The following is a 12,398-nucleotide window of genomic DNA, read 5'->3' as shown; positions in this document are numbered from 1 at the left end:
GGTTCGTCCGGCGATTTGACGAATCATCCCATAAAAACGAATGTCCCTCCTCACACCCATGAAGGTGGGTTAGTGGATTAGAAGCCATTGAGACTTATTCCCTCCGTCCTATAATGTAGTACATTCTATCATTCAAAATTTATCCTCAAATATAATGCATTCTAGAGGACAAAAGTCAGTTTTGCATTAAATACTTTCCATTTATCAATCAATCACCATTGATCACATCAATGATAGCGTCTAATTAGGAAATAAAATGAGGATACATACGTCTTTTATATTCTTAATTTATCTTAAAATTCCTAGAATACACTATATTATAGGACAGAGAGAGCAGGGTCAAATGCTTAGACCCACCCCTACTTCCCGTCCATGTGGCGGCACACCCTCTAAGCCATTGCAACTTGTCATCGTGCTCTTAAGATCTACGACGATGTCATCTCGTCGAAATATGTCACTCCTCGTTGTCCAACTCTTGCCCCTCGTGACACCCGCCGCAAGTCCCACCTCCCGTCGCTACGCGTCGCTAGCTAAGAAGAAGGACTCTATACTAGGCCTTGGCGGAGGGCCACATGAGTGTATCGTCATCGTCATGGGCCATTATGATCACTCTCGCTTCGGCTGGAGTTGGAGGGCCTCGTCTAGCGCAACAACGAGGTGGATGTGGAAGTGTCCACGGCAAGCGGCTTGACGACAATCAGCGTGGCGAGCGTCCGACCACCCACACATGGTGATGAAGGCATCAAACATGACTTGTAGGCGGTCGTGGCAAGTGTAGGGCCTGCTTGTGCCACGGGGCAGTAGGGCACTCGGCATACTCCCTACCCCCTGAACAAGACCGCGCTGGACAGCAGGCTGAGGAACTCGGCTTCAACTCTGCTTAAAATAAATTGGATTTACCATGTCCATCGTCACCATTCTTATTTCCATTGTTCTTGTCAGCTACGGCTGATGACCTTTTGATACATTTTGGCTAGTTGGCTTTGATCTTTTTGCTGGAGGCTGATTTCCACTATTTCCAATCTTGATCCCCACCTTCAGAAGATTGCTTCTCAAGTATCTCCCTCTCTGGACTAGAAGTCATGAAAAAACTTTCCCAAATTACTTTATGCAGATTTAGAAACCCTTGCAATGTCTCTCCGTACAATTTTCATTCTCACATAGTCAAGTCTGAATCTGAACTTTTTATAAACTCAACTTGCAGGGGATAAGACCACCCCCTGGGCATTGTTGTGATAGAAGACATTTTCACACATAGGTCGAGAAAACCCCCGAACCTCTGCTCCACGCTGACACAGGGGCACCATTGCCCTGTGAGAACCGGACCGGACCTTTTGACATGTGCTTTGGCCATAGGACAGACGAGGGGATTTTTTTAAGCACATCCTGGAATTCGCTCCCACGGAGTGCCGCTAAAGAGCTATAACCAGATGGACTAGAGGCTCGTTGGCAATCCGAACTTTTTATCACAGTCACATTTCCCACCAATCCTCCAACCTTTGCTAAAGTTTCTGATTGGTCTCTGGTCAGCAGCGATTCCTTTCACCCTAAACCATGCATGTTACAGCTCGCCCCTTTGGTTCCAACAGTAAACAGTTGGGGTCCAAGCTAATATGTGCATCCACTATTCTCATGCCGAGGGTCTTGAAGTAACTCCAATCTTTAACCTTCTTGGCATTGAGAAATCTCATGACAAATTTGTTCACTGCCACTTGGCACTTAATCTCCAACTATCACTCCAAATTCATGAATTCCTTCTGAATCTGTTTGGCTGAAACTTACCCACTCAACGTAGTAATAATAACTGTAGTGCTTGCTTTCTTTTAAGAAAAATAAAAATGCTTGCTTTCTCCTTAGCTTGCTTGGTCCAAAACAACCACGGTCCGCACCAAACCAACCTCAGCTGCCTCTACGCTGATTCTGCTTCGCGATCTAAACTATAGGAGCTGCTTCGACCCTCACAACTGACCCCAACTAACTTCTAGAGATTAGTGAATTTGAAGGATGAGATTGCTGATGGTTTAGGACTAGCTGGATCTAAGTTTCTAGGGGAGAACGACGCCTCGCATGCGATCGGCTCGCTGGATAAGGATGTGTAGCGGTGCCCTCGAGTCCCCGACTCAGGGTCACGTTCAACCTCCCCACTTGCCCCCGACAAGGATGCTCACTTGGACGTGCCCTCGCTCAGAGATGACCCCGAGATTCCAGGTACCGTTTGCACTATACCATGCAAAAGGATGGAGCCACCCATGCGTGATTGAGCTTCATCGATTCCGTGTACACCTCGATCGGATGGAAAGTCCGACACTGCCCACATATGCCAAAAACCTCGTGTAGAGCGAGACATCGAATGGGAACTTGTAGCTCTTGCTCTTCGATCTCTGCACGCCTGCGCGGAACTCATTCTTATCCATGGGCAACAGCAGAAGAGAGGACGCCCTGCTCGAACTTCGGAGCTTGTCTACATTGCCGCCCACTACTGAGATCGACATGGAGAGGAGGATGAGTGTTAATGTCCCAACGAGAGGAGGGAGACAACACCTCGATTTTCAAGTGGCGAACAACCCAACTGGGATTGCCCTCAGATACTTGATTCAAGTAGCAAGGAACTAGATAGAGTACAGAGTCCTAAGAAGAATATGAACAGTACAACTAAGAAAGAGATATTATGTTGATAATTTGATTGATGCCCCTTCGCTGCTGTCCCGTGCCTTCTCGTAGCATTGCTCGACTAGGCCTAAGCCCACGGCCCATATAAAGGCCCAACCATGGGTAATCCCTAACAGAACCACGCAGGCTCCGTTCGCTTCGCTAAAAAAACAAACCGAAACACTGTTTCGACTGATTTATTGTGAGAGAAAAATGCTATTCCAGCTGAAAAAATAAACAAAAAAAGATGAATTATAAGAGAAGCGAACGGGGCCACAGTACTCAACCCGTCCATAGAGTTTTAACATTTACAATTGTCGATACGCATACGCAAAATGATTAGTATATGTTCCCAGGCCTTAAACAAGGGCTACAACCGCTACACTCTGCAAAAAGAGCGTATGGCGAGGACGCCAGACGCCCTGCACGGCTGAAATCCTTTGCATCTAACGAGCAGAGCTGAACCGATGGCCAAGAGTGCATCGGTCATCGTAACCAGATCCCAGAGGCAGCACCAGATTAGCAAAACACGGAAATTTTAGTAATATATAGGATGACAGATAGAGTTGATCCAAACCAGGTAACGAAAATACAAAGGTTCATAAAAGGTTTTCTGCAACTTCCAGGGCAGCATATTAGTACAGTACATACTAGCAGTACCAAGGTCCAAGGAACAGCATGCCAGGCTATGCATCTTGCGCCCGAACGCTGGACTTCCTGGCAAGCGGCTCTTCCCATACCAAGGTTACACGATCCATCGATGTAATACCATTGTAGGTTCTTGTTTTGTAGGCGCACACGCACCCGGTCTATATGACAGACCCATCCTTGATGGTTGCATTCTTCAAGATCACCACAATTCCAGACCTTATGTAGTACCCTTCCTCAGGGTGATCAGCCTCTTGGAAGCCCTGTCACAAAGAGTGGAACAACCGATGGTCACAACACCAGCGTTGGAACGGATAGTAGATGAGCACACAAGTTTCTGCACCCATGTAGGTGCGCTGCGCTCACCTTACTGTTTGTGATCACCACGTTCTTCCCAATCCTAGCATTCATGTCAACGATACAGTTCCTGAAAATCATCAGAGGATACCATCAGGTGTCAGTGAGTGTGATATTTGGGAACAACCGGTGGTTATACATATTCAATGTTGCTCCACATCCAATACTCACCTTATCTTTGTGTTCCCTCCTATTCCAACTGGGACCTTCCCAGCTAACAGTAGCTTTGAAGCTTCTTCTTCAGTTTCATAAATGTCCGCTCCCATCATCACGCAGTCCTGTTGTTATCAGAAAGTGCAATAACAAAATGAATCACCACCAATTTGCAATAACAAACAGAAGAAACTCTAGATCTGGGTTCAATATTCTTCTTGTATTCACGTCGTCGTAATCTGGGCCTCTGGGGTTGGGTGGGATGTACAGCAACAACAAGAATTGAGGTGTTCACGTGCTAAACAGATTGAATATTATATCAATACTAGAAGCTGGAGGAATCTTCAGTTTTAAGAAAAAACACAAAAAGGATTTTGATGAACCTGTCTGAGGTCCAGAATCTTATATGAAACCACTTCTGTGTGATTTGGTGAACCCTGGTGTTGAAATGGTATACCAAAGAGTAGATTGCAGTTGCACTAATTGTGGTGACTCGAATCAAATTTGATGCAGGAGAATGTATAAAACATCAGCATACACATTGGCAGATATGTACCTTGAGTTCACATCCATAGCTGACACGTGAGCAGACTCCAATCACAGAATGCTCGATGCTGCATTCGCTCAGTAAGCAACCATCTGAGATAGATGCATCTTTGATCTGCAGAGGAGAAAAACAAGTCTTCAAGTATGTGATCATCCTGCTCTGAGGTAACAATTGTGCTCCATAAGACCCAATACCTTGCACTTGTCCATTTGCGTCGGAGGCAAGTACCGGGGTGCAGTGAAGAAAGGTGTTTTTGGGTCATAAAAATCAAACTTGGAAAGCTGAAGAGAGAAACATATTAGGTGAATTTGTGTTTAGATTCTAGTTAAATGATAAGTTAACTGAAGAACAATAGAATGGAACTAAGATGCTCTGACACACTTTCTATGCATTGAATTTCAGGTAATATATATATGCAGTACAGAATACATATATGACAGAATACCTGCTCAGTGAGGGCCAAGTTTGCATCAAAGAATGATTTGATTGTTCCAACATCCTCCCAATAGCCCATGAAAATGCATGCCTAAAACAATATGTAAAGTGTATTGTTAGTCTGTATGATGCATGGAAGTGAAAATACATAAATCGTGAATTGGTAAATAAAAACAAGTGGAAACTGGAATGAAAAACAACTTTTTGACATGAAGACTTTACAGTTTACAGAACACATACTCCAAACAGATCAGACTTACCTGCACACTATGATCTACTACAGCTCTTGGGAGGATTTCAGATTCAAAGTCATGTAATTGAGCATATTTTGACCTAAGAATTGACACCGTTAGAAGGTAAACTAGGACTTGGATATAAAAATAAATCACAGGAAAGTGATTACTTGAGAAGGTCTAAAAGTGCATCTTTCTTGAAAACATAAATGCCCATTGATGCGATGTACGGATATTTCTGTGCATCAGCTATAGCATAGCTGAGGAAGTTGGTATCAACTCTCTGCAACATCAGTAGCTATTAGCTTTGGTGTGAGATTCTACAGCAAAATAGATAATCATTTCTGAATAAGCCAGGTATAGATGATCCATGGAAAGAACTAAAAGAAGGGTTCATCTCAAGAAACAAAGGAACACAAAAGAACTGGATTACACAAAGAATTTCTAACCATAGAATTCAAATCAGCACCCTTTGGTTTCTCAAAAAATTGAAGTACACGTCCAGTATGATCAAACTTCACTAGCCCATTGTTAGAAGCTCGGCTTCCCAAAGGAAAAAAAGGAAAGCAGATTAGACCATGTGCATCCTGTGTTGGATAACTAGATGACATATTCATATTACGATGATATAAACAATTGAATTACCTCTCATCAACAGGAGCACATGATATAGTGATGTCAGCATTGTCCTCGACATGTTTCTGGAAATAATGCATGCCAAAAATAGTTGGTTAATCCAAAATCATGACATATGTGAAACATGAGGAACAGGAGAACACCATACCTGCACAAGTTCCATGTAATTCATCCGATAAAGCTGATCGCCACTCAAGATTACAATGTGCTCAATAGATTTGTGATTGTAATAGTCCTAAATAAGTAAAGGAGAACCCAAAATTACAAAGAAACAGTACTACAAGAATGAGCGAATGGTCATCCATAAACGAGAAAATATCAACTACCTCGAGTACCCAGATAAATTTTCTGATAGAGTCTGCTGTACCCTGGAACCATCCAGCAGGCTCTTCGGGCATTTGTGTAGCCGCTAATACCTGCATGTTGGAACAATTAGTTTTTCAATTAATCACTTGTACGGAACTACGGATCAATAATTTGCCCCATTCAATGGAACATTAAGGCAAAGTAATGACGTAAATGGCAGAAGTCTATAGTGTTTTGAACCACAATGCCTTTGGATCTAAACTTCTAGAGAAGAATCTTGGCATCTCTTTATTATTCTCTCCACACAAAGTTACTCCTACTTACACATCAACAAGATGAGGTAAACTACCTGTACAGATCCATCAGCAAAGTTGATCCCGCCTCCAAGGTATGTACGATGAATATGGCGGTTAAGCGAAGTAGAATTGAACTGACTCATCACAAATATCTTATTTATACCACTGTTGAAGCAGTTACTCATAGGGATATCGATAAGCCTATAACATCCTCCAACAGGAACCTAAGTAGTGCACCACATAAAAAAAATGTATGAAAGTGACGACTTTACGAACATCTGGACCAAAAAAAATTCTAAGAAATTTTCACTGAAAGTCTCCAAAAAAAATATAATTTTTTAACTAGCTGTCTTACATACCATTTCAATTATGGTTCAATTGTGTATCTTGAAAATGAGAAGAATCCACTAAATATTGTAGAAAACTAAGATAAATTCGAAATGTACAGTCTGTATAATACTATAATAGAGTAATCAACGTTGGATGTTCAGTGTTATCTCTTACAGCAGGCGTAGCTCTTGTGCTTGTCAGAGGAAAGAGCTGAGATCCAGTGCCTCCGCCCAAAATGATAGCAGATACACGGTTTGCATCAGCATAACTTTTTCTAGAGGACTGTGTTTGAAAATGCTGCAAATATGGGCCCCAGAGTTAGATTACTTAATCCTAGATAAGTACACAAGTAGTACATTTATACATGCCATTAAACAACAATTCAGGAAAGACTACAGTGGTGAGTGGTCTAAGAGTTGCAGTTTTTTTTTAATACAACTAAGAGTTGCAGTTATATATGTAATTCGAAGTAGAAATAACTATTTTAAGATATCATAGCAATGATTTGTTATAATCATGTTATTCGTGCAATAACCAAGAATTCCCTTTTCCTGAACGCAGTGAAGCCACAGTTCCCAGATTTCATACAATTAAGATGACCCTATTTGAACAAATCTTTACAATAATCAGTCCAACAGAAGTATAGTAGAACTCCCTCGAAACACAAAAGGTACAGTAAATTTCCCTTGAAAAGACAAATGTACAGTAAACCACCATGTAAGATTAAAAATAGAGTTGGATACTTACAAGAGTTTCAGGACAAGCATCTGAGGTAAGAATACATTGTGTAGTTGCAGCAACTCTACCACCAAAGCACCTATTCCTCAAAGCTTTCTCCTGCTTGCTGCCCCCAATACTTAATCGTTCCGACCTGTCAATCCCACCACCCTCACAAGATCTTATCGGGTGAGGACCTGAGTTCGCATCCAATGCTAGTGCAAACTGCATATCTGCTCCAACTACTAGACACGCCTGCAACTCAAATAAATGAGTGGCAATTCTTTTACAGCAAGGGAACATTTACTATGAATTGAACATTGAAGTAATATATGTCTGCGCTACAATATGACATCTTATGACCAAACCGAGATTTACTACTTCCATAAAACTGGACTCATGAAGAATGCTCCTCAAGCAAAATAACCAAAGCAGATCTCCTTCCCCCCAGGGACAAAAATCTCATGCCAATAATTTTAGAATGAAAAACAGAACTTTTGATGCAACTAGGCATATACCTTGCAGTATATTGTTGGCAAGAATGGAGCAATTCTATACAAAGCAACCTGTATAACATCAGATGCATTTGCAGAGTGCATTGATGATAGCATCTCACCCCCTTTCCACTAATACTTCCCAATTACGAATTAAGCTAACAAATAAAGATGGCAAGGGAATGTATACTTACAACAGAACACGAAGGTGGCTGCGAGATCGAAATCGCACTTGCCTCCCCAAGTGTTCTTGTCGCTCCAATTGCTGCTTGTGTCTAATTGCGGTGCTGTTGATGTGCTTATATAGAGTGGGAAGAGGGCATACAGGTGGTGATGAACTGTGCAAAGACATCAACAACCGTGAAAAAGCCTGGATGCTTTGGCATTACGTCCACGTACAGAAATGAAAAGGAGTTCACATTTCTTGCAAGTGCAAGTACCGTGAAAGAGGCTAGAAGCTTTTGGTTTTATGTCCACGCACAGAAACAAAGGTTCACATTTCTCGCAAGTAATCGACAGACTCACGCAGCCAACCATCATTAGCATTCCAATTTTGCCCTTGGCCTTTGGTATAAACATAATAGAAGCCATTAATTAATTTTGAAAAATACTCTCATAGGTTCCTACTTCCTTTTTGAAATTCACATTTAATGAAGATGCATTGGTACTGTGCACAAGCTCCCTAGGTGCAGGACATATTTTTCAAACAATAAATAACTAAAGAGTAAGAAGATGATCTGCTGGCCAATTAATAGATGTGCATATTGGTATGCCTATGGGTGTTTATAAACTCTTAATGATTTTTATGAGCAGAAAGGGCAAGAAAATAAACAGACACGAGAGAGAGGTGACGGTGGGTGCCTGGGTGGAGATGCCATCATAAAGCAGACAATTGTGTGTTGAAGCTGGCGTGCGGCTTTCCCCTCAACGGACATCTACAGATGATACTTCCAAAATGCACAGTCGTGGTTTGTACCTTTCTGTAACCCGTTCATAGTTTTAGACACCTTTCTTCCAGAAGAATTTGCGTGCAAACAACATATTGAAGGTGTTTGAGTTGACAACATTTCCCACGGTACACATGAAACCTTTCAGAAATAACTTTTTTTTGAGCTGTCACTAATGCTTGTAAGCTAGTAGTTTCCACAAACGTTCACGCAAGATAAACTAACAGAGAGCGATATTGGTTTCAGATAATGCCAAAGTGCCTTTGAGGACATAAGACGCATAGCTCTCCCTCTTATGATTACCATTTTCCAGATTACCTTCCCTCCCCAGGGAAAGAAAACCATCAGATACTCCCTCCGGTTGTTAGATGTATCCATGTAGGTTGTTTTCAGGGGCGGAGGAAAGGAGAGGCCAAGGGGAGCCAAAAAAACCTATGCTAGGTGCACCCCTCTTAGGTATTTCACCACATTATTTGTTGAACAAAAATGATTTTGCACCCTCAATAGTTCAACCACCACCCCTCATGAAAATTTCTGTCTCCCCCACCCCCCTCCTGGTTGTTTTAACTTTTTCAACTATTCTCTAAATGTAAATCATTCCAGAACCTATATGCATCTTTTTTTTCTCCTTGGCCATGCTAACACTCACAGATAAATGAATTATCTTTCCCGATGCGGTATAAATAAAAAGGGCAAAGCAATATGGTCATTTGATCTACTTTCTTAATCCTTAAACACAAGTCTGAACAGCTTACATTTGCACCCAGAGTGAGTATTTAAGTTAAAAGAAAAATAATGCACATGAGAAACTTCAAAAGCTTAACTCATTATCTAAACACTACGGCTAGGTCACGCATGCAACTCTCCTAAAAACCAGAATCACAGCAGGAACTATATATCCTTTTCAAAGGAGAATTGGAATGTCCAAAAGAAACTGTTTTCATTAGACATTGAAATGTAGCACTAATTATTCCACATTCTCATAGACTTAAATTTAAGATAGTGATTTTCCCATTCTACAGTGGTTCTTGTAATATGAAAAAAAAAATTATAAGCAGAAGGATAAGTTTTCCCTATGCAGAGTTATTATTGAGATTATATTTTACCTTTTTCGACAAGGTAACTCCCAAAAGAGCCGTGTTTTATTGCTTACAGAAGGAAATGCAGATCAATTTTTTACAACATGATATAGTTTTTTAAGCAATTGGGTCTTTCATAGAATGTCACGCAATCTGAAAATATTAGGTAGTCTATTAGAATACATGATTCTTATAAACGTCCATATCCCTTTTATTTTCTCCTAGGCTTCGGTTATCCCTGCACTGCTGTTCATCTTCAAGTTATGTTATATGGGTTTACAGGCACCAAAGAATGAATCCAAAAACAAGAAGTAAATAGTGCAAGATACCTGGTAGCATAGCATAAGACTATGTGTGATGCAACTGATATGAGTTATTGTTATCTACTATGGTGTAATAGACTTAACTTTTTTTTACCCTTTCCGTATACAAGCGTGGCATGGCTCTATTAAAAAATGTCTACTTATCTCATAGGAATTCTTGAATCGTACATTGGCATCCTATCTTAATGCATTTTCATCCATTACTAGAAAATAGCAATGCTGCATACACAAATTGTCCAAGATACAATGCCTAGTGTGTGAAAGGTTTGATGTTTGGATACTCCGTGCTGTATGGATAAAATAGAAAGCAAACTTTAATCATGAATGCAATGTGTCATTTCAGCCAATAATGCTTTTACTCTTTTTTACCAGCTAAACTACATCAGCGTAAGTGAGTCCCGTGTGAAATACAAATACAAGTACTCCACACACCCAAACAAAAAAAGAGAATTAGAAATTTGTTCTTATTTATGGTAAATGGGCTTCACCCGAATACCATCAAACTTGTGGGCTTTGCGAGATCGGCCTTATGAAGGGGGTGCACACCAGCTGAAATGCCATTTCGGAATTTTAAGCCTCATGTAATCCTTTTTGGCTAGAAAACTGACCTGAAGTTCACGTTTTGCCTCCTGCCTCAAATAACCTCATCCTCTCCCTTTCTCTTTTCCGCTCCCGCGCCATAGACCCCGCCTGGACGCCGTAGCCGACACGGGCAGCGCAACGTAGTGGATCGCCGCTCGCACGAAGATCGACGCCGGGCATGAAGATCGTGTCCTTCCTGCCGGACACGCCGACGCAAACGGGGCTAGGGGCGGGTGGAGAGGCGCTGGCGGCGGCGCGCCTAGGGGCGGTAGTGCAGGGAGCGGGCCAACGGCGGGGCTTGGCGGCCGGCCTAGCTGTGGGTGGCGGTGTGTCACGTCGAGAGGGAGGGAGACGAACGCCGGCCGGAACCAGAACGAGGAAACAGGTAACGTTTGGATGGGGATATTTAACTTTTTACCATCGTAACGGAAGACCACTCCTCGGATAGCAGGTTTAGAATTGACGCTACGATTTTAGTAGCTGAGAGAGAAAAACGATACATTTTTACCATAATTGCTGACGTGGCACGACACCTCAGCTGGCCAGCGTGGCAAGCGAAGGAAAAATGACCACCTCTGCCCCTGCCCTCTCTATCCCTCCCCACACGCGGCCCGACCCACTCTAGCTCGCCCTTCCGCTCCTCCTTTCTTCTTCCTCCGCTCTGCTCGTCGACGCCGCCACCCAACGCCGCCGCGCACCCCCCCGCGCCCAGCGCCACCCCCCACTGCGAGCCATGTCCTCCCCGAGCACCTTGGCGTTGAAGTGAAGGTACGTGCCTTCGAAGCCCTCTCTTCCAGGTCCTCGTTTGCCATTTGATTTTGGGGTTAGGGTTAGGGTTCGTCGATTTGATTTGGTTTTTGGGCTCCTCTGATTCTCAGGCCGATGTGCATTGTATTCTTCAACCAATGGATTGGAGTGGTTGTCCCGTTTGGTAAGTTAAATCAGTCCCTCCCATTGTACGCTAGCTATGCAGTATAGGATGTACCCTAACTCTTTATTTATTTCTTGTTGATGCATTATATTAGGATTGATCCTGGCAACGCGTTTAGGCTAGTTGTTAAGATTTCTAATTATGTCGTCGATGGGGAGTATGGGCTAGTAGAAATGGCCGAGCAAGAGCATGAGTTGTGGTTGGACAGAACTGGGCAGTATACTCTTGAGAAATTTCATAATGACGTGTCCACAAAGATCATATGGGGGCCATCACAAACTCTATCAGTGTGGGTACTTGATAATGAAAGTGTAGGTTCTGAATGAAAAGTGAGAAGGGATGAACATTTTCAGCAGTTGGTGAAGGATAGATGGGCACAAAGGGTTGCTTTTCTTGTAGTTGATGTTGTCAGTAAATATGCAACCTCTAGTAATGCTAGTTCTTCACGTAGATATGTATCTGGGGTCACTACAGGTGAAGGCAGTGGAATTCCTGGTGATAATGCAGAGGGCACAGGTGATGCATGCAGTTCGCCGCCTCCATCTGTGCCTCCTGATATACCAGAACCAGTTAATTGGGCCAATCTGATCATACAACAAGATGAAAGTCATGATGGTGATGCTACTACAGTTGCAGATGAGGACAAAGTATATGAGGCAATCGGCTTTAGGGCAGCAGATGAGGGGACAGAATAAGCAGCAAGGGAAGCAATACATATTCCTGCAATGATAGCTG

The 12,398-nt window shown here is 42.5% G+C and overlaps 1 protein-coding gene across 6 annotated transcripts; it reads right to left on the bottom strand.

Annotated features, from left to right (window-relative positions):
* Positions 1-3,149: 3,149 nt before the first annotated feature.
* Positions 3,150-11,129, bottom strand: LOC136450197 (glucose-1-phosphate adenylyltransferase large subunit 1, chloroplastic/amyloplastic). Of its 6 annotated transcripts, none has more exons than XM_066450553.1 (17): positions 10,759-11,129; positions 7,996-8,365; positions 7,338-7,562; positions 6,765-6,887; positions 6,314-6,484; positions 5,985-6,074; positions 5,807-5,893; positions 5,668-5,723; positions 5,472-5,565; positions 5,193-5,305; positions 5,050-5,122; positions 4,800-4,880; positions 4,549-4,635; positions 4,364-4,468; positions 3,826-3,932; positions 3,664-3,724; positions 3,152-3,560 (listed from the first exon to the last, which is right to left on the bottom strand). In XM_066450553.1, the coding sequence occupies exons 3-17, from the start codon at positions 7,536-7,538 to the stop codon at positions 3,459-3,461; spliced, it is 1,551 nt and encodes a 516-aa protein (XP_066306650.1). In that variant the 5' UTR covers positions 7,539-7,562; positions 7,996-8,365; positions 10,759-11,129; the 3' UTR covers positions 3,152-3,458. The 6 variants fall into 6 exon arrangements, with proteins under 6 accessions (XP_066306654.1, XP_066306653.1, XP_066306650.1 ...); XM_066450552.1 differs by having other exon boundaries at positions 7,996-8,139; XM_066450554.1 differs by lacking the exon at positions 10,759-11,129 and having other exon boundaries at positions 7,996-8,139; positions 8,242-10,746.
* Positions 11,130-12,398: the final 1,269 nt, after the last annotated feature.

Source organism: Miscanthus floridulus, chromosome 5 (assembly GCF_019320115.1).
Source record: "Miscanthus floridulus cultivar M001 chromosome 5, ASM1932011v1, whole genome shotgun sequence".
NCBI classification, from domain to species: Eukaryota; Viridiplantae; Streptophyta; class Magnoliopsida; order Poales; family Poaceae; genus Miscanthus; species Miscanthus floridulus.
The sequence above is the reverse complement of the archived record's forward strand: the minus strand, read 5'-3'. Positions and strand labels throughout refer to the sequence as shown.

Coding starts and splice junctions, on each gene's coding strand:
- LOC136450197 (XM_066450556.1), bottom strand. CDS start 7,538: ATGCAGTTTGCACTAGCATTGGATGCGAACTCAGGTCCTCACCCGATA. Junction 6,888..7,337: donor ATGCTTGTCCTGAAACTCTT/GTAAGTATCCAA, acceptor CCATATTTGCAG/CATTTTCAAACACAGTCCTC. Junction 4,636..4,799: donor ACTTGGCCCTCACTGAGCAG/GTATTCTGTCAT, acceptor TTCTCTCTTCAG/CTTTCCAAGTTTGATTTTTA.